At 43.9% G+C, this 22,258-nt stretch overlaps 1 protein-coding gene across 9 annotated transcripts in view; it reads left to right on the top strand.

Annotated features, from left to right (window-relative positions):
- The first annotated feature begins 2,477 nt into the window (after positions 1-2,477).
- Positions 2,478-22,258, top strand: part of CLSTN1 (calsyntenin 1) — a 75,321-nt gene continuing 55,540 nt past the window's right edge. For 3 of the 9 annotated variants that reach the window (XM_025285859.3, XM_025285858.3, XM_044942970.2), the window contains exon 1: positions 2,481-2,780. In XM_025285859.3, the coding sequence (XP_025141644.1) occupies positions 2,690-2,780 (91 nt within the window). In that variant the 5' untranslated portion in view covers positions 2,481-2,689. Of the gene's footprint in view, positions 2,781-22,258 lie in introns of all 9 variants that reach the window. The other 6 variants (XM_044942971.2, XM_044942969.2, XM_025285861.3 and 3 more) reach the window with 4 other exon arrangements.

Genomic DNA, 22,258 nt, shown 5'->3' with positions numbered 1-22,258 from the left:
TGATAGTATACATACATCCATATATATATATATATAGTCTCTGTGAGGCACTTTAATTGCCTCATCTCATTAATTAAAAAAATATATTTATTTATCTGGCTGCACCGGGTTTTAGTTGTGGCATGTGGGATCTTTAGTTGCAGCACACGAACTCTCAGTTGTGGCATGTGGGATCTAGTTCCCCAGCCGGGAATCGAACCCTGGCCCTCTGCATTGGGAGCTTGAAGTCTTAGCCACTGAACCACCAGGGAAGTCCAGTATCATCTTATTTAATTCTCACGACTCAAGGAAATAGGTATCATTATCCCATTTCACAAGTGAGCAGAGACTCAGAAGGTTTGTAACTTATCCAAGGTCATTTGAAGTAGCAGGAGCCAGAATTCTCAGCCAGTGCCATCTGACTGAATCAGCACTGGTTCTTCCCACTAGAATAGCATGGAAGAGAAAAGGACACATGAGTCAATCAACAGCAAAAAAAGCAGATTATTAAGCCTGGGTCATCCAGTTCAGAGAGTGTGGGTTTATGGAGGGAGGGCCTGAGAGTCTGGAGGACTTCCTGGAGGAGGCAGCTCAGAAGTATACTAATAGGACTGGAGGCTCAGGGCACAGGTTGTGGATGGTGTGCCATGTGATGCCAGCATGCCACGTTATGCTGGCTCTGGGAAGGAATGAACTTGAGCTCCGATAGTGGATCCTCCGATAGTGGATCCTGAACTCAGCTGGGTGGGGTCCAGGCTTGAGAGATGGGAAGCCCAGCAGAGCTGTCTGGACCTGATGAGGTAGCAGAAGGGAGTATCTGGGAACCAGGGAGGGAACAGCCACACCCGGAGAGTATGACTCTGCAGTGCTGGCTGGAAGGAGGGGGTGGGTGTGGCTTAAAGACACAAGGGCCAGGTAGGTGTCTTGGGAAGGGTCCACCCATGAGAGTCTGGTCCTCTTGGGCTCAGGGGCCGGGTGGACAGGGGAGCAGAGGTGGAGTCTTTAGGCTTTGGAGGAAGATGACTTTGAGGCATAAAGACAAGGAGGAGCATATTCCATAACAGATGGCTTTGAAACTCCCTCCAAGGTCACATCACGCCTCTGTTCACTGCTGTTCAAGGCTTCCTGTGGCCTGTAGGATTCGGTCCAAATCCATCTTTCTGACATTTCAGGCACTTCCCTCTGGCCACAGTCTACCTTTTTTGGGCTCTTCGACCACTACTCTCCTAAATAAGTCCTCTGCTCTACACAATCTGTGTGACTCATTCTCCTCCCAGCCTCCCCAGCTGCCCACCCTCCTTCACCCCACCCCCACCCCAAGCTGGTTCCCACAAAGCCCACCAGCCAGCCAGACCCTCTCAGTAAACATGGCCAGACAATCACTGTGCCAATCACTGTGCTGTGAATTCCCTCTGATAGGTCTTCCAGCAGAGTCTTCAATAATTAACATTTTATTGCTGTTTGACTTTGGCTATGGGTGTCTCCCTCATGCCAGCCTTGTCCTTGAGGGCTGATCTTTTTACAGCAGTGTCTCAACCGGGAAAGTCATTTCGCCTTAGTTTGCCTCTCTGCAAAATGGAGCCAGTAAAGTCGGCTCATAGGGTACGGTGGCTCTATGACTCGCGGGAGACCATCCATGATTGTTCTGGGGTGGGGGCGGGAGGAGGCAGGGTCCCCAGGACAAGTGGAGAAGAGAAGGAATTGAGAGAGCTGTGAAGGGATCCTTCTTTATCCATTTGGATCTCTGCATTTTTAAGGGACCGTTAGCATCACACTAAAATCTAGAAAGGGCACCCGCACCACCCGCCTTTAAAAAGCCACATACGGATTTCTTTAGCAAATGGAGGGACCCCCGACTTGCAAATTCACTACGGACTTGGGACAAGCATGCCTTTTCCCAGGGCTACAACCACCGCAGCACGTGCTGCGCAGCCTTGACTGTTTACAAAGCGCGTTTCGCTGACCTCGTCTCCTTGAACACCTTTTGCGATCCCGCAAGCTCCCTCTCAGCACCTCCACTTGGCAGAAGAGGACGCCGAGGTTCTAGGAGGCGACGTGACTTGCTCGAAGTGGCACAGGGTGCTGTCGCTCAGGGGCCCTTGGCTGCACCCTCCAAACGGGGTCTGCATCCTTGGGGATGGGGGTGGAAAGGGGGAGAAGGGGGGGGCACGCGTCCCAGGGTACCGCTAGGTCGGCTCCGGAGCCTCGGAGAGCGCGTGGGAAGGAGGCGTTGATGCCCTCGTTAGCAGCCGACTAGGGCGGGGGATGCAGCCCCCTCTCTAACCCCGGACTCTCCCAACCTCTCGGGAGCCTGTTTCCCGGCGCGACCCCGCGGGCGCACTCGGAGGCGCGCCCGCCCCGCCCCCACTCCACGCCCCGCGCGCTCCCCTGGCCGCCGCGCGCGCGCCTTGCCGTCGCTCCCCTCCCCGCCCCTCCCGCCGCCACCCCGCCCCCGGCCGGGTACCCTCGCCGGACCCGAGAGAGAGCGCCGCCGCCATCTTAGTTGCTGCCGCTGCCTCAAGCGAAGCGCTGCCTCCGCCGAGGGGAGGGCGCCCGCGGCCCAGCGTCACGGCGGCGGCTCCTCCTCGGACCCCAGTGCTCGCCGCGGCGGCAAGCAGCCGGCTCCGGGCCGCGAGAGCCCCGCTCGGCGCCCCACGAGCGTCCCTGCCGCTCCCGCCTCGGGCCGGCCGCGGCGCCGGGAGCCGGAGCGATGCTGCGCCGCCCTGCGCCCGCGCTGGCCCCTGCCGCCTGGCTGCTGCTGGCCGGGCTGCTCTGCAGCGGCGGGGTCTGGGCCTCGCGAGGTAAGCCCCGGGGCTGGGTCGGGGCGCGGGGGCCGAGCTCCGGGAGCCGGGTGGGGAAGCGAGGGGTCGGGGCCAGGCGAGCGGCTCTGGGTCGGGGCGCCGGAGGCCGTGCGCGCGCGTTGCAGGCGCCGGGGGGAAGCTAGGTTCCGTCTCGGGCGCCGCACCGGGGCCCTGGCCGCCCGCATTGCACCCACGTCCGGGTGGTGGCTGCACTGATCGCGGGGAACGTGCGGACGGGCCGAAGGATCGGTCCGCCTTCCTCGGCAGCGCCCGCAAGCTGGGGCTGCATTCTTGGGGAGGGATGCCGTGTGCCTGTGTTGTGTGCTCAGATGTGCATCAGGCCGGGGGTGCATGCACAATTTTTGGTGTATGCTTACATAAGAAACCACTCCCCCGCATCCCTTCCCAGATCCCGATTATCTGCGGCTGCAACCGCAGACGCGGCATCTGCGCCCCTTTCCATCTCCGTCCAGGGTCTTACCAACGTCTGTTTTCAAAGGAGCAGAGGCTGAAACTTTTGGCTCCCCTCCCACCTTTTCACCCAAAGGTGAAATCGTGATGAGGTTTACAACCGTGGTCTCACCCGGTGTTAGAAATCTTCCTCTCTTCCGCCCCCGACACATTGGTGCAGTTTTTCTGACGGTAATTTACACCATACAAAAAGGAGAAACCCCTCTTTGATTTCTTAGGGTCGAAATTATTTCATGGTTACTTGACAAAAAAATATTTCTTAGTGAATCGATTGTTTTGTTATTTTTTAACCTTCAACCACTTAACCTTTTAAACGTTGCACGCCTTGTGATATTGACTGATCTTGCCAACGAAAAGCTTACGCATTGCAGATACATGCTTCGGAGTGGATCTTGGAATGGTAAACATTTTTCTCGGCCTTGGAGCAAAGTAATCTAGGTGTAGTCTATAGAGAGTACTTAGATTTGTGCTTATGGTTTTTTTAAATAAAAATTGGAGGGAGGGAGGATTGATGGAAGCCCAGATGAAATGGTCATATTTCAATTTAGCCAGGCTTTTAAAAAAAAATCTCACTTTCTCTTTCTGGGCATGACATATAAAGAGAAGTATGATGTTCACAAATTAAAGGGCAGGAGAGGCAAATGCATCTTTTGTTCTATGTTCCTTTCGTCACATTGAGGATGATAAACTTTGAATACTTCTTTTATTTATTTCATTTCTAACATTCTGTTGACTCTGTCAAATTCAGATCTCAGTCACTAAGTATCTAATTGCTCTCAATTTGATTTTTAAAAGTTACATCAAGCTGAGTTTGGAATGTTCTTTCCAGATGTGGGATGAAGGTCTGTAAGTTTAATATATCCAAGAAAAAATGTCAAAGTTTGCTTCTCTTGGGGAAAACCCACACAGCTTAAAAATATGTGCTGGGATTGGATATTTGGGGAACAAGTGTATTTAGTTTAGTCAGTGATAATATTTCTTATTAAAACTCCACATTTTTCTTCAGTGTGTCCACTCATCTACATTTACTGTTCATTATTGAATTAGCAATGGGCTAATTAAGTAGTCTATTAGCATTGCTGAAGATTTCAGCTATCAAGTATAGTTTTTATGGCGGACTAACAGAAATCTCACATGAAAGACACGTTGAGGACTCGAGTCCTTTGTCATTTGCTAACTTTCTGTAAGATTTCTTGGTACATTTTTAGTATTTAAGAATTCTTAGTCTTCAAAATAAAAGCATTTTAAACCTCAGTTATTCTGTTGTGTTGTTGGTTCTGTTTTTTGTTTTTTCTTTTTCTAGCTTACAAGTTAGAAAATGTGTTCCATGAAATGCAAATAAAATGATTTCCTTTTGAGCTATTAGAAACATATTTTGTATGTAAACAGGCAATTTGTGGAGACACCTTCTGTGGGCTCTTTTTAAAAGATGATCTTTTCAGCTAATACGTGAATTCTTAACCCTGCCAGACAGTGTGACACTGTGATCTGCTGTTGGTTCATACTCTAGCTGCCTCTAAAAACAATGGGAGGAAGATAACCTAAGCTGCTGTAAGGTTTATAATATAAATTCCATGTTGACTATTCATTGTTTTATGGAGAACCCTAAATTTCATTTTAATTGTAGCTATAGTTCTCTTAAAAAAAAAAAATCAAGTAAACCAGAAAATTAGGAGAAATTTCCTTGGCATGCCCAAGGCTGCCTGCCTTCTTCTCCAGTCTGTCAATGATCAGGAAATAGAAAACTGAAATAGAGAAAATAGAAAGTTTATATGAATACTAAATAAGAGCAAATGCAATCTTGTAATGCATTTCAAAGCCAAATAAATAACGTGCACTGTTATTTTCCCGTTTGCACACAGACTTCTCAGTAGAGGTTCTGCTCACCAGCCATCCTGGTTGAAATTTCATCTCTCTGAAGCCCTGAATCTTCCCTCCCCTGCTTCACTTGTTACTTCTCCATGGCACTTACCCCATCTTAACAAGCTCTGTTATTCACTTACTCTGTTCATTGCCTGTCTCTCCTCACTGGAACACACACCCCAAAGTGGTCTGTGGTGCTCACCTGTGTGTCCTGTCACCTGCACTCAGTGGACTCAGTGCTGTGTGAATGAATGCGTAGTCGTGTTCGGTTTAGGCACCACTGTGTTTTTACATCCTGATTTTCACCTGACATAGATGTTTTATGCTGAGAAAAGCATTACAGACATAGAATCTAAAGGAACTTGAATTCTACAACATGGATAAGAGAATTCACTAGTAGATAATTTTTCAAGGATTCATTCTATTCATTGCAGTGTTGGGACATGAGATCATTAAACAGCTTTGTAGACTGTAACTCTTTGGCTATCACGTTAAGATCATGTTTCAAAAATACTGTAATTCTCACCTTTTTGGGAAAACAGTTTCTTAATTTGTTACCTTGCTTTTCAGAAGCAATTTTGAGGAAAAATAAGTTTATCATAGACTTAAATATTATGCTTAGTTTAATATTTTTATTGCTGAAAGTAAATATATTTATTTCACATGATACCTATAACTACTAAAGAAATAATATTAATGATTCTGAATGTGTTGCAATTTAAGAGCTAGGACTCTGTTAACTGGAACCCTCAGTTGACTGGAACCTAGCTTTTGGCTGCATGCTACTTTCAGGAAAAGAAGCAGAAAACCAAGCAGTTTCCTAGAAATTCTTTTTCAAAAGGAAATTTTAAGCATTCATATCACATATTATGTGGGTCAGTACTATTTGATTTTTGAGCCAAAAAGAAAACAGTGAATTAAGTCTTAGGTATGAGGAATATAATCCAATAATTGGAATTTTTGTGAAATATGACATTATTTTCCTAATGAAATTGGAAAATGGTATAATTCCACTACACTAGTTTCAGGACTTGGTTAAGCTTACTAAACCAATTTTTTTGTCTTTTTTGATGTGGACCGCCTTCAAAGTCTTCACTGAATTTGTTGTAGTATTGTTTCTGTTCTGTGCTTTGGCCACAGCGCATGTGGGATCTTTGCTCCCTGATCAGGGATCGAACCTGCACTCCCTGTGTTGGAAGGCCAAGTCCCAACCACTGGCCCGCCAGGGAAGTCCCACTAAGCCAATTCTTGATGTTTAAAATGAGGAACCTGAGGGATGTTAAATTTCTAAGAAATGAAAAAAGTGATTGAATTATTATTTTCTAAGACAATAAAATGTAATTTTTTTGCATAGAGTTTTCATTTTAAGGTTTGAAACAAAGTATATTTGGTTATTTTGAAAAATCAAGAGTTATTTCTCACTTGTTCTGATTAATTGAGGTTTTAGATCATTAGGGTTTTAAAAATATACCTTGCTTTTTCTGTGGTTATGAGTTGGTAACAGCAGAGTTACTTAAGAAATGTATTTTGAAATTTAAGATACTGATTCGTGATAAAATACAGATTTTAGTAGAGCCTCAGGAATGTAAATGGGTTCAGAGTTGGGTGGAAATGATTTATGCAGTGTCATGTTCTTGCACTGTTAAAAAACAACAAAAACCAAACCCTCAGAAGCAACATCTTGACACCAGTAAAGGCTATCAAAGGCCAGAGTTAGGAGCCTTTAGGCTCTGATGGTCCCCCTGCCAACACATCAGCCTGATTCGAGGAGTCGGTTTTTCCATGGAGCCTCCATTGCCTAGGATTTGAGCACAGCATCCACTTGTCCCCTGTGTGATAAGTCCATTCTTCCCTATGCTTTAGGGCTATTTTTGTTCATTTTCTCCCTTAGCTGTAAGATGATATTATTATTAGATTAAAGTTTTCCACAAGATTTGTTGCTAAGGCTTTTTTTTACTTTTAAAATTCTATGGGAAGATTCAGTTGCTTCAAAGTAACTGAATTTAGAACATCTTAAAAACCTGTAAGACACATTTGAAAGTTAACTTCCATTCCAGAACCCCAGTAAGAGGTATGCAGTAGCACAGTAGAGGAAGAATCATGTTTTTCTTTTTTCACCTTTGGTCAGGCATGAATATGTTTCGGACCATAATTCTCTCAGGACAGGAACTTCTGTCAAGTCTGCCACTCTTCAAGTCTACTTTGATCTGTACTTTCTGGAACTTATTGTTTTAGGGCAAAAGAAGACTTTTCCTGCATCCGTTCTCTTTTCATTTTTAAAACAGGTTTATTTCCAGTGCAGGGGCTGCAGCTTTGGTCCCTGGTTGGAGAACTTGGATCTCACGTTCCTTGTGGCCAAAAACCCAAAAACTTAACACAGAAACAACTGTAACAACTTCAATAAAAACTTGGGGGGAAAAAGCAGGTTTATTGACACATACTATAATATTCACCCTTTTGAAGTATACAGTTTGATGATTTTAGTATATTTACCAGTTGTGCAACCATCACCAGTATCTACTTTCAGCACATTTTCATCATTATAAAAAGAAGTGATGAAAGCCCTTAGCAGTCTGTCCAAATTCCCCCTTTTCCCCATCCCCCCCCCCCCCCACCCCTGCCGGCAACCAGTAATCTACTGCCTGTCTTTATTCTGGACATTTCATGTCTGTGGAATCATACAACATAGGGCCTTAGCTTCTTTCAATTCATGATGTTTTCAGGGTTTATCCACATCATAGCAGGGATCAGTGCCTCATTCCATCTTAAGGCTGAATAATATTTACTATAGATTGAATGTATGTGTCCCTCCAAAATTCACACACTATTGAAACCTAATCCCCAATGTGATGGTATTTTGAGGTGGGGTCTCTGGGGAAGTGATTAGGTCATGAGGGTGGGGCTCTCATGAATGGGGTCAATGCCCGTGTACAAGAGACCCCAGAAAGCTCCCTGGCCTCTTCTGCTACCAGCAGATACAACAAGAAGATGGCTGTGAACCAGGAGGTGGGCACTCACCAGACCCTGAATCTGCTGGCACCTTGATCTTGAGTTTCCCAGTCTCCAGGACTATAATAAATAAATTTCTGTTGATTATAAGCCACCCAGTCTATGATATTTTGTTATAGGGCCCAGATAGACTAAGACAGTATTCCATACTGTATGGACAGACTACATTTTGTATATCCATTCCTCAGTTGATGGACATTGCGTTATTTTCCACATTGTAGCTACTATGAATAATGCTGCTATGAACATACATGTGCAGGTTTTTGAGTGGACATATATTTTTAGTTCTCTTGGGTATATAACTGGAGAGGAATTACAGAGTTTTTTAACTCTGTGTTTAGCATGTTGAGGAACTACCAAACTGTTTTCCAGAGTTGCCACACCATTCTACATTGAGTCCTGACCCCTGTAATCACTCCCAGGAGTGTCTTTCTAAGGAGATAAATATCTCACAATTGTCTCAGGGTTTTCTTACGATAGTTTTAAGTTGCTGAGTTTTTTTTGCTCCACTCAGGATAAATTGGCATTTCATCCAACCAGCTTGCTCCTTCTCTCCTTCCATCTCCCATATCATTCTGGTCCTCTGCCCTCAAGGAGAAAAAAAGTGAAAGTGTCGGTTGCTCAGTCTTGTCCGACTCTTTGCGAACCCATGGACTGTAGTCTGCCAGGCTTCTCTGTCCATGGATTCTCCAGGCAGGAATACTGGACTAGGCACCCATTTCCTTCTCCAGGGGATCTTCACGGTCCCAGGGATCGAACCCAGGTCTCCTGCATTGCAGGCAGATTCTTTACCATCTGAGCTACCAGCATGCAGGAACTCAAGTAGCTGTCTCTATAAGACAGATGATTCTTTACACGTCCCTGAAAATTGATCATCCAGCCTAGGCACTCACTGGCTCACAAAGCACCCGTTTTCTTCAAAGCATTGTTTGGTACTTAAATCAACTCTCCTTAGGACAGAATCTCACCAGTCTTGAAGCCTCTGCAGACACCCAGACTGAGAGCAAATGTAACCTAGTATCCACACCCCAGCTTCCCAAGCCGTGCCCCGCCACCTGCCCTTTCTGCCTGTGATCTGAGAAATGAGCTAGTACAATACAGTGCTGCCAACCCAGTGATGGGGGACACCCCGTCACAAGCAGAGTAGATAGCTAAGGCTGGGCTTTATGAAATTCTAAGGAAGTCTAAGGAACAACTAGAATTCTTAAACTGTGACTAGTTTAGAAAACGAGATTTCTTCATTCGTTACCTTTTCATTGCCTGGATTTGATTGTCCAGAAAGTACTGTTAAAGTAAATTAGTTTGGTCCTTTGATTTATTCTTTAAACTATTCATGATATACCTAGTCTTCAGTTATAGTATAAAACACTTAGAAGTGTCTTTAGATTGAAAGTGAATTTTTAAACAGTAAAAATGAATGTCATCTTTCTCTAATACCTACTTAATGTATAGTGAAGATGCGTTTATTCTGAGTTCTTCCTAAATCTTAAAAGTATTAATAGAGTGCTTTCATTTTAAGAACTGCCAAGGAAAAAAAAATGAAGGTCATAAACTTAAATTGTAGATAGTGTAAAACTAGAATGATTTGCATGAGGTTGTCTATTAAGTGGCTTTTAAAGAGCAAAATGTATTCCATCTGAAAGGCAGAATCCAGTCACATTTAATTTTGTATATTTAAGATGTAGTTAATGATGAATATTGATGGGACCAGCTGCGTAATCGAAATGTGGGCCTCCTTTGTTCAAACACTATTAGGAGTTTCAAGATGGCAGTAGAGCATTAAACCAAGCGTGGGGCCCAGCATTCCCAGGAATCCGGCCCTAAGTATTGATAGACTTAATATGGCCAGAGTATTCATTGAATGTGGTCCTGAGACTAAGATTTTAGCCAGAGCCCTTGGTCCTCTGGGCACCCTCTCAAATGAAGCCCCACCCCTCCCGGGTGGCACCTCCCCACTGATGGCCCACCCCCACCCCCATACCCCTGCCAAAGACTTTTATTCCTTGGTGGCCTCGGGGTGGAGGCTACACACTCTGCCATGCCCCCCAGCACCTGGTGAAGGGCAGACTATGCTCGGTTCACAGAGCTCATCCGAGGTAGATGCTAATTGAGGAATAGGGCCGCTTTTGATTTGCAGGATTAAAGCCCTTTGCGTCAAGCAGATTGTTTACCTTGAAAAAGCCATAACTAATTCATGCCAGTTTCCTATTACTCACAGAATTAGTAACAAGGATAACAGAAATAATTAAAATTCTTGGATAATCCCTAATCTTTTTTTTTTTTTTGCCTTGTGTTTCAAACGTTTATCAGAGTGGCTGGTAAAGAGCAGAATGCACTGGCTTGAATTTAATTTTCTCCCCAAGCCACTCTCACTTTGGACCACTATTACAGAGAACGGTGGGGAGGCTTGAGAGGTGGGCAGTGGTCATTCCCAGCCTTTGAGCACCTCCTCTGCTAGTGCTGGGTTAATGGGAGGGTCCCTTGATAATCCCTCAGCCTGAATTATAAAGCCCCGAACTGGCAGTGTTCTGATCTTGCTTCTGAGTTGCTTGTAAATATCCATTAATATCTACCCATGATTCCTGAATACATCCCTTGTATTTGGCAGGGGTTTTCAAAAGTCCATGCCCAAGTGTATGAAGCCTCCTCCTGCCTAATTAAAAGAAGCAGCTTACAAGTATTTTAGAAACATTCAAAGCCTAGAATGGAAAATGAATTAAATGCTTTTTCATATGAAATTTGACATTTTAAAAACCTTTTCTATTTGGAGGAAGATGTACCAGTAGAATAATTTAATAACATAGTCTCGCCTTTCCCCCAATGGTGACTTCAATTAATAATAACTGCAATATTAATACTTGTTTGATGAAATGTTTTACAAAGGTCATAAATGCCAGTTATTAATATATATTTATTTATTCATTTGATAGAGTTTATTAACCCCATTTTTTCTAGAGTTAGTCCTTTCTAAGTATTAAAAGGTTTGCTGTGTTTATTACTACTTGAAAAAAGCAGTGCATAAGGCAAGTATGTCTTCCTTGCATTTTTTTCTTTTCTATTAAAATGGTGTTTGCTTACGTGGTTTTCAGTGCTGATGAACAGAGTGAAGCCAGGGCCAATGAGAAAGCAAACACGGGCCACTCAGGCCAGGTTTTGGTTGGTTAAGCCTGAAGGGAGAAGGCTAAATGTTTCCTGACGTTTCTGTTTTGTCTGAAAACTCAACTCAGGGGTGTAGGAGAGCCAACAGGTATTTGGGGCCAAAGCTTTGCCTTGGAGCAGAGCAGTCCTGACTGTACTTGCTCATCTTTGGAAACCCAGGTACAGACAGGGTAACAGAGGCAGGCCAGTGCAGTGGGCAGTGGTGGAACCCCGACATCTGAGGAAATCTCCCATTGGTGGCCAACAAAAGTTAACCTGTGTCTAACCCGTCAGATTTAGGTCTTGTCTGCCCAAGCTCTCAGGCACTTTTTACTTCTCCAAATGCGGATTGCCTGGGTCGGCTGAACTCAGCCCAGGTGAGGCTCCTTGTCTACCTACCCCACCCCCAGCTCCGTGCTGTCTTCTAGTGCCTGTTTTTCGGCTGCCTTCACCCAGCTTGTCTTGATGTATTGTTTCCTGGGATCCATTTCTGATTCCCAGATAACCTGAAAAAGCAATTCATACTGCTTTATTCAGTTCAGTTTAGTCGCTCAGTCGTGTCCGACTCTTTGCGACCCCATGAATCACAGCATGCCAGGCCTCCCTGTCCATCACCACTTCCTGGAGTTTACTCAAACTCATGTCCATCGAGTCGGTGATTGCTTTATTAGGAATATAAATTGGAATTTGGATTATGTTTTTCCATGGATACATTGTTACAAACTCCTTAAAACTCCAAAAGTGATGGTCAGAAACTGGTTTAATCCAGAACGAGTGAAAATCAAGCAAATTGGCAGTAACACACATCACACACATTCACCATTATAATACGTTATATATTACAATATTAATCATTAATTAACAGTGAAGTGCTAGTTCATGTTTTGTGGTACACAGGTCTTAAAGTTGTAGAGTAGCTTCAGAGAATGTGAGACATGTTGGCTCAGGCCTGGATGGAAGAGCCCAGAAGGAAGAGAAAGGTTGAGAAGGACAGAGGAGCCCTAGGATCCAAGTGAGAGGAAAAGGAGGGAGTGTGGCCTGTTCACCGTGTCCTGAAAAGGAAAAGAGGCAGCAGAAGGGAGGAGATGCAGGCTGCCAGCAGCCCCCCGGGACCAGGTGGCAGCCCTGCCTGGGTGGCTAGGGTACAGGACCCTCGGGTGGCATGTCAGCCACATGGGGAATGCCTGTTTGTGCAGGTCATTCTCTCAGGAGAGTACTTATTGGTGTGTGTCATTTGCTCCAATGTACTGAATGTTTTCATCAAGGAAAATTTTACTTAAGAATTGCTATTTAAGGGACTTCCCTGGTGGTTCAGTGGTAAAGATGCCACACTTCTGAGGCATGGTGTGTGGATTCCATCCCTGGTCAGGGAACTAAGATCCCACACGCTGTGGCAAGGTCCAAAAAAAAAAAAAAAAAAAAGGGAAAAAAGTGCTATTGAAAACTTTTCTTGAATTTTCCAGGTTCCTGAATCTATATGAATTAAATTTACTCCTTCATAAAATTATTTTACTAAAGCAAATGTAAAAAAAATGTGTTTGACATAACCCCCCAAATTCTCTATTGGAGTTTTTAGGTGTCATTTCTGGAGGTCATCCCTTCTGAATAATGGTGACTTCTGACAGTAAATGCTAAAGGATGGGCTTCCTCCTTGAATTGTTATATAGGATAAGTTGATCTCTGAGGCAGCGTTTCCCTAAGGATGGTATATGGATAGGTGTTAAGTGAGTGAGTGTTGGTCGCTCAGTCGTGACCGACTCTTTTTGACCCCATGAACTAGCCAGCCAGGCTCTTCTGTCCATGGAATTCTCCAGGCAAGAATACTAGAGCGGGTTGCCATTTCCTTCTCCAGGGGATCTTCCCGACCCAGGGATCAAATCTGGATCTCCCACATTGCAGGCAGATTTACCTTCTGAGCCACCAGGGAAGCCAAAGGGTCTGTTGGTCACCTGAGTTTGGGACATGCAGTTCAACACGTTTCATTACTGTATGACTTCTTGGAACTTTTAGTATCATGATGTGTGTTGCAGAATTACTGAGCCCAGGTATAATCAACATTTATCCAACTAAGTAGAACATGAACTCTTCTGGAGCCTGTTGTGGCACTGGTGTTGCATGGTACACACTCTGGGAAATGCTGCTCCAAATTCTGCCCCCCCCCCCCATAATACAATTTAGTACAAAAAAGAAAAAGGTAAAATGACCTAAAATACTACCTTCGTGAGATCCTTAGTCTTAACACTTCTGTGTCTATCTCTAGATTTTTTTATTTCTCTTATAGAAAATTATCTACGTAAGTCAAAATGGTAAAGAAATGAGTTGATTTTATACAGCGCATTTTATACCTTTTTCAGTGTCATTCATTAAACATTTGTCTCAGGTATGGTGGCTGTAATAGTCCATTAGCGGGCTGTGGTAGGATCTATTTAACTAGTCCTTTAGGATTTCCAGACTGGGCTCAGGAGCCCCATGCTCTCAAAAATTATTGAGGACCTCCAAGAACTTGTGTTTATGTGGGTTTTATCTCTCAATATTCACTATATCAGAAATTAAACTGAGAACCTATTAATATTAAAATATTGTTAATTTATTTAAAATAGCAGTAACAGCCCGTTAGATGGTTACAACATATTTTTGATAAAAAAATACCTGCATATTCCCTGATAGTCCAGTGGTTAGGACTCTGCTGCCACTGCAGGGGCCATGGGTTCGATCTCTGGTTGGGGAAATAATAAAATCCCCATATGGTGCATAGAGTGGCCCAAAGAAAAAACAAAAGACAAAAACAAAAACCCTCCATATTTCAAAACAAAAAGCAGTTTACTAGGAAGACTGGCATTGCTTTATATTTTTGTTAATCCCTTTCCATGGGTTTAAGAGAAGGCAGGGGGATTCTGCATTCAACTTGTTGCTATCTGTTGTTTGGTTGAAGTAGGTGAAGAAAATTTGGCCTCACGAGACGTGTAGCTGCGCAAGGGAGACTTTGTGAGGAGACCCTTAGAGGGTCTTGGGGACCCCCTCCCCCCACAGGAGTCTTCCCACCAAGTTCTAACAATTGGTGCCCTGGGGCAGTGGTTGATGTCGAAATGCAGCTGGGGACTGTGTCACCAGAACTCTGCCTCTAAGTAGTTGAAGCAGCAAAGCAAAGCTTGCAAGTGATTTACTTAAAAAGGGAGAGAAATTAGGGTTAATTCACTTATTCCTGTAATTATTTGTTGTTGTTTAGTTGCTAAGTCATGTCTGACTCTTTGGGGACCCCATGGACTGTAGGCCACCAGGCTCCTCTGTCTGTGGGATTTCCCAGGCAACTGGAGTGGGTTGTCATTTCCTTCTCCATCCTATAATCATGTCTTCCTCTTATTTACATTGTTACTTGCTTTCTTGACTGGGGAAGACGGGACTTAATGGCCCTCATTATAGACTGGCTTTGCCTATTGTTGCAGCACGTTCTGCTGCCAGAGGGACCCTTACAAGTGGGCAGTCAGTGCCCTCCGTTTATCAGTCCAGCTCTTGCATGCTTATGGATTATTCCTTTGGTTTTCTTTTTAAGTTCACTATGGGACACGTTTTTAATGAGGGAGAAGGCAGGAATAGGTGACAAAGTATGAGTACATGTTAAAAATCAGGTTTATTAGGATTTTTCTTTGGTAGTGTATAATTACTCAATGTTTTCTAGATGAAATCTGGGGAAAACTTGTCTTTTTTTAAAAAAAAGTTCAATATTTAAACTGAAAGGTTAATGTCTTTGTTTTTCCTTACAGTATGGGCCTTTTGAGACTTTAAAATGACTGATACCATTGTAAAAATGTTTTTGTAACTTCCACAATAAGAGAAGTCTGCTTGCTTTACTTTCCTGAAAAATCTTTTGGGGTGTTCTCAGAATCTGAAGTAAGTTGTGCATGGGTGTGTACGTGTTCTGTTTGTCTAGGTGGGGAATGACTGTTTGTTTGTTTGTTTTGGCATTTCCCACAGATGGCCAGTGAGCTAGTTCTCAGCTAGTCTGCATTCCATAAATTTGATTTCCCCTTGAGAGGTCATCTAATCCTTTCTCCCCGTTTATGATAAAGTCCTTTACTTTTGAAATCTCACAATTTGTCTTCCCACTTAAATAACTGGTTACTTGAATATCATTGCATTAGAACATTAAGTATTTGTATTTTTAAGCCACTAAATTAAAAAAAAAAAAAACTCCTTATCTATCTAAAAGATCACTTTCTGAATTAATATGGCTAGAATTCTAGAAAGGAAGTGGTTTTAGAAATCATTTTAGTTCAGTCAGCCCATTTTCCCATAGAGGAAACAAGTGACGTTGTTATTGTTGTCAGTATAATCTTTTTATAGCTCAGAATGTGAAAAGTAGGAAACGTAGTGGAGACCACTTGAGAGTATCTTTAACCCCGTTCCTTTCTGTAATAATATTCAGGAAGCATACATCTGGGTGACGTGTTACGAACTTTTCACGTGCAGTTGAGTCAGGAAAGATGATGAAATTGGATTATTAAAAATTCTGAAGGAAGGTACATTGTATTGACATAAATTTGTACTCTTAAATTCTGTAGTGCTTGTTTTTATGCGAGTATCTCAGAAGTCTTCACACTGTGCTCAAATCAGTTTTGGAGTTGACAAGAGCTTTAGAAATGGTGTTGTGAAACTTTGGATGTAATGCTCTCTGAGCACTGGTGCTAGTTGGCCAGTCCACACTGGAAGTCATCTAAGCAGAGAGCATCTTCCATTTTGGAGGGCAGTTTTCACTGTCAGAAAGTCCTTGGTCTTAGGGCTTCCCTGGTGGCTCAGTGGTGAAGAACCCACCTGCCAATGCAGGAAACATGGGTTCAATCCCTGAGTTAGGAAGATCCCCTGGAAAAGGAAATGGCAATCCACTCCAATATTCTTGCCTGGGAGATCCCATGGACAGAGGAGCCTGGCAAGCTACAGTTCAAACAGTCGAAAAACAGTTGGACACGACTTAGCAACTAAGTTGGACACAACTTAGCTACTGGGGCTTCCCTGGTAGCTCAGCTGGTAAAGAATCTGCCTGCAATGCAGGAAACCCAGGTTCGATTCCTGGGTTGGGAAGATCCACTGGAGAAGGAATAGGCTACCCATTCCAGTATTCTTGGGCTTTCCTGGTGGCTTGGCTGGTAAAGAATCTGCCTGCCATGCGGGAGACCTGGGTTCAATCCCTGGGTTGGGAAGATCCCCTGGAGAAGGGAACAATTACCCACTCCAGTATTCTGCTGGCCTAGAGAATTCCTAGAGAATTTGAAGTAGCAAAGAGTCAGACATGACTGAGCGACTTTCACTTTCTTTCACTAGCGGCTGAACAACAACCTTGATCTCAGCCCTGCCTCTTCCTCTCCACAGAAGTGCTGGCCCTCTGTAAGTGCCATGGAATGGAGAAGAACATGGACTCTGTAGCCATATTCCTGGGTTCACATCCCAGCTCTGCTGCTTGCTTTCTGGGTGCTCACCAACAGCTTCCATAGCCTCTCTGTGCCTCATTTTTTCCCCCTGTGAAAGGGAGTAATAGTATCTACCTTACAGGGTTGTTAGCCTTAACACATGTCTTGAGTGTATCTGTGTTCATTGTCTGCTCCAGAGCCCCTCCAGCCCGTCTCTGCCCACAGGACCTTGATGCCTCAGTGATCATTTCACAGAGCCAAAAGAAATGCCCAACAATTCTTTTTAATTAGCTTAGGTCCAACCAGCTTAATATTTACATCCCAGCATCTAATATTTATATCCTAACAGCATAGTAGCAGTTTGAAAAAAATTCAGAGAAATTGAAAGAAAAAAATAATAATACTTTTAATTCATCTTAAAATAATTCCAAGAACTTACTAATGGACTGTGTGCTCCTGTTGAGCAGGGCACAGCTTCTCAAAGCTGGAGTGTGATCGGACACTGACGCCCTCTTCTCTGTTCCATATTAATTTTCCCAGGACACTTCTTTGGATCACAGCAACTGCTGAAAACTCAGCCTTGCAAAGCTATGACACCGTCAAAAGGAATGCAGTGCAGTCTGCTGTTGAGCTATGAACTACCCCAAACTAGCAGCTGGTCTGGGCTTCCCTGGTGGCTCAGACGGTAAAATAATCTACCCGCAATGCAGGAGACCTAGGTTTGATCCCTGGGTTGGGAAGATCCCATGGAGGAGGGCATGGCAACCCACTCCAGTATTCTTGCCTAGAGAATCCCATGGACAGAGGAGCCTGGCGGACTGCAGTCCATGGGATTGCAGAGAGCTGGACACGACCGAGCAACTAAGCACAGCACAGCAGCAGCTTGTCTCTACCTGACAGACTTTCCCTTAAATTTAAAATATCCTGCGTCTCCTCTGTAGTTTACAGGGACTCTTTGATGCATACATTTAGGAAACATGGATCTACTTAGAAGGGTAGAATCAAATAAATCTTAAGATGCTTCGAGAATTCATTGCATTCAAAAAATAACAGAAATTAATAAACTTGTTTTTTAGATTAGTTTTAAGTTCACAGCAAAATTGAATGCAAAGTATAGAGAATTTCCATATGCCCCCACCCCACACATGCACACTTTCCCCCAATATTGCTATTCAGTTGAAGAACTTTGATACATCCTCACCAGGTCCAGAGTTTCAGGTTCACACATGTGTGTTCCGTGGTTTTGACAGATGTATACTGACAGGTCTCTACCACTGTGGTATCGTACAGAGTACTTTCATTGTCCTCCCATCTGTGTGCTCATCTGTTCATTCCTCCTGCCCCCCGAACTCCTAGCAACCAACCACTCATCCTTTTACTTCTCTGTAGTTTTTATAAAATTAAAAAATTTTTTTTAAATTTTAAAAATTACTTATTTGGCTGTGCCAGGTCTTAGTTGTGGCTCGTGGGATCTATTAATAGTTCCTTGTCCAGGGATCGAACCCAAGCCCCCTGCATTAGGAGCTCAGAGTCTTAGCCACTGGACTGCCAAGGAAGTTGCTCAACATAATGTTGTAAAGTGTGTAGTTCAGTGGCATTTAGTATATTCACGGTGGTGTTCAGCCACCACCTCTGCGTAGTTCCAAAACATTTCACTACCCAAAAGGAAACCGCATACCCTTTAAGCAGTGACTCCCTCCCCCTCTCCCCCAAGGCCCTAGCAGCCGCTTCTGTGCTTTCTGTGGATTTAATTATTCTGAATATTTCTTGTAAGTGGAGTCATACAGTATGAGACCTTTTATGTATGACTTCTTAATGTTTTTGACATTTGTTCCCATTGCAGCATATATCAGTACTTCATTCCTTTTTTTGGCCAAGTAATATTCCACCATGTGTATATAGCACAGTTTATTTATCCATTCATCTGTTGATGGACATTTTGGGTTGTTTGCAGCTGTCAGCTGTTGTGAATAGTGTTGCCATGAATATTCACATATGGGTAATGGTTTGAGTGTTTATTTGAGTTTTAAATTCTTTGGGGTATATACCTAGGAGTGGGATTATTAGGTCATACAGTAATCCTATGTTTAATTTATTGAGGAACTGCCAAACCAGTGGCTGAACCATTCTGCATCCCCACCCACAAAGGAAGTTACCATCCCTTCTTCTTTCCTTCCATCCCCACACCGGCTTTTTATGTACCAGCTTGTTTCTGCCAGCCTGCCTGGTTACTTTCTCTTTGGGTGCTCCCTGGTGTTGACACCACCTTTCAGATGGGGCAGAAGGTTTAATAGAATTCCACACAACAGGAGTGGAGTTGGAGTAGCATGTGGCCACTACCCCTTGTCTAAGCTTCTTGGCTGTCCCTTCATACCTACTTTATTAACCCCAGTCCCAGGAACCTCCACATTGGTCCTGAACTGTGACCAGATGCTGTGCACCGGTGCTGGTGTTCACGTTCGTCTCCATTGTATTTCTTCTTGCTGCACGTGATCTGCCTCTCCACACTGTCAGGTAATTTTGAATCCTGACTCCATGTTTCTGAGTGTCCATTCTAGCTTTGTGTGATTCTTGACTTTGACACGGAGGATGAAGAGAACTAACTGAGAATGAGCCTTCGAAGGGTTACCAGAGTCTGGTCCAGTTTTCTGGGGTGCATTTCTTCACTGACCTTTTGGAATGGTCACTGTAAGTCCACCCACTTTTATTTCTATCCAGTTTCCACCTTGCCATCTTGTTCTCAGTCATGAGGAAATGAGGAATGGTCTCGTTAAATACTTTTCAAGGTTTAATATACTATTTTTAGAGCTTCAAATGCCTCATGGTTAAGTAAAATTTTTATCAAGGCACTTCATAACTTGAAACTGATGTTATTTTTCCAGCTTTCTTGTGACTTTCCTAATAACTCTCAAAAGAGAAAATGTTTATTTAATACCTGTTCTTGTGAGTAATGTCACCAGCTATTTGTGATTTTCTTTTCTTCTCTAAAGGCACAGAAACCAATCTAGAATTTTGCCCAGGGTCAGTGCAGACTTACTGAAATATAGCTTAAAATGTTCATTTTCTTCCAGGTCTTGAACCAGATACCATATTCTTCACAGATTCCTTAAAGATTGGCTATAGCATATGTCCACAACCTCTTATTTTCGCTGCAAGTCTGTTTTCAATGCCTTGGGGTTTGAAACACCTAGAATAACTTAGGGGAAACTACATCCTTGTTTGTTCCTTCATGTCTTCCCCAGTCTTGGGCTTTCTCTCATCATTATGTTGAGTCTGCTTTTCTTAACATAAATGTGCTTCTTAAGAGACTCATTGGCAAAATAAGATTGAGCTGTTTCATATTTTGTGTTGATCACAAAACCTTTACGTTTATTTTATTTTTCCGGCCATGTTGCATGGTATGTGGGATCTTAGTTTTTTGACCAGGGATTGAACTTGTGCCCTCTGCAGTGGAAGCCTTGAGTCTTAACCACTGGACTGCCAGGGAAGTCCCTATATTTTAAATAATGTAAAACTTTTATGTAAAAACATTTATCCTCCCCAATCAGCTATCTCAGGTTTATTAGACAATTCCAGTCAAGTTACGACAGAACTTTGTGTAATAGCTGTTAAGAACATTGCATTGATAGTGAATGTCACAAAGTCTTGAACACTCTGTGGCCTTTTCTGAACTATATATGATAAAGTTTTCCATTGTATATGAAGGTCAGGAGACTAAAAAAGCATGCAGAACTTGGAAACTACCACTGGACTATTATGTTATGATTCAGGACAGTGCCCTGCCCTGTTTTAATTCAAGACAAGTGTGATGATGATAAAAAAGAAAGAAAAGGGCAAACCCAGCCTGTATTTCCTGATAACATTGCAGAATACGAAGTTTAAGGAATTCATGGCAGGTGCTTTTTTGCATAACTAGATTCCTGATTGACTTGCATTGTAAGAGTAAACTGAGAAATGGATGTGTACATATCAATGACTTGAAACGCTCCAAGAGTGGTTTCGCAGTAGATTTGTTCCTGTCATTCTGTCTGTCTAATTCTGTATGAAACTGCATAAAAATACATGTACTCTGAATAATTTCCATGCACGTAAGATATGAACTGAGAGGCTTTCAAGGGCTCTGTTCCAAAAATATTTTCTTCAGCCACCTGGCAGGGTGCCTGCGTTTCTTACCTTCATTCCTACTTTTACATTAAATCATTGAAATAAATGTTGCAAAATGCAGTTGTGGGTATCTGGTCATTATCCTTCATTTGCACCCAACTCAAATTAGTTTGTCAGACTAGTCCTAGAAGGGTTGTGAAAGGTGGAAAGTTAGAGCAGGTAAGTGTGGATTTGGTACAAATGAAGACGAAAATCTGGAAAGACTCTGATGGGGTGGGGATGGGGTAAGGCAGATGAGTATGTTGGCAGCACTGCATGTACAGAAAGGCGGTGGGGTGACCTGAAAATCAATGCATGGCCTTGCCCTACGTCTCATTTCAGGGAATAGAGTCAAGCATGAAATGCTTTTGCTTAAAGAGGGCTCTTGTGCTGAAACAAAAGCAGGGGCTGTAGTTGGTACCAGTTACAAGTATCCTAGAAGAATGAAGCTGAAGACAGGTGTCTCGCAAAATGGCTTTCTGGGGATAGTGGTGAGGGTGGGGGGGTGTTGGTGTGTAACAGAGAGCAAGAAAGCATTTAAGAGCGCACAAGTGAGAATTGCCCAGTTTCCCCTAAAGAGAACTCTGCCAATGCTTCTTCATGAACTTCGCCTGATATGTCTATTCATTGTTGGGGAGCACAGCAGAACTTCTGGGCGAATGTCTGGTTCCATCCTGCCTGGCTCCTGGTCAGCCTGACTGGTTCAGACTCCAGGGCACGGTCCAGGAGACCAGGTCTAGAAGGTTCTGCCCCACACCCCAGTTACAGAGCACTGCTGTAGTATGTGAATTCAGTGTATTCTTTGCCCTCTGTGGTTTGGGCTCCCCTCTTCTGGTAGGATGCTAATTTTAATAAGCTCCTCCAGTTTCCCACCTCTTCTTTGCCTCCCAAGGCTGCGTTCTGAGATATCTCAGTATTCATGCACAGACAGCCACTACCAGAGAAAACAGAGCACAAGGAAAGCTCATAGGGTCCCCTCAGCCTAACCTGAGTGCCCACCGTGTTGGTCAGAGAAGATCCCTAAGCTTCCTGGGGATGTCAGCCTGCAGACCACCCTCGTACATCACTGTGGGGTCTTGTGGGACTGGGGCCAGGTGCCTCCTCCGTTCCCAGGGAGGCTATAGCTGAGGGGAGGGCTCCCAGCACAGGGGCCAGGTGGTTGTGGAGTTTTCATGACCAGGTCTCTAGAGGAATCCTGTGAGCCTGGAGTACTTCTGCCTTGTCCCTTCCCAGTGCAAACCCTGAGGGAGACCCAGCCCCCACTTCCCAGAAGTTTAAAGACTGTCTGCCCTGTGCTCCTTGCCTATCACCTAGAACTTCCGGAGGAGTTGGGCAAAGGCTTTTGCTGTTGGAAGCCATGTTGCAGCTGGACATGAGGCTCCCACACTGGAGTGGCTGCCGCATCACATTTGTGACATTCACAAGAGGTTCTCAGTTACCACGGGAGAGAGC

This window comes from Bubalus bubalis, chromosome 5 (genome assembly GCF_019923935.1).
Source record: "Bubalus bubalis isolate 160015118507 breed Murrah chromosome 5, NDDB_SH_1, whole genome shotgun sequence".
Lineage (NCBI taxonomy): Eukaryota > Metazoa > Chordata > Mammalia > Artiodactyla > Bovidae > Bubalus > Bubalus bubalis.
This window is presented reverse-complemented; position numbering and strand designations above follow the sequence as displayed.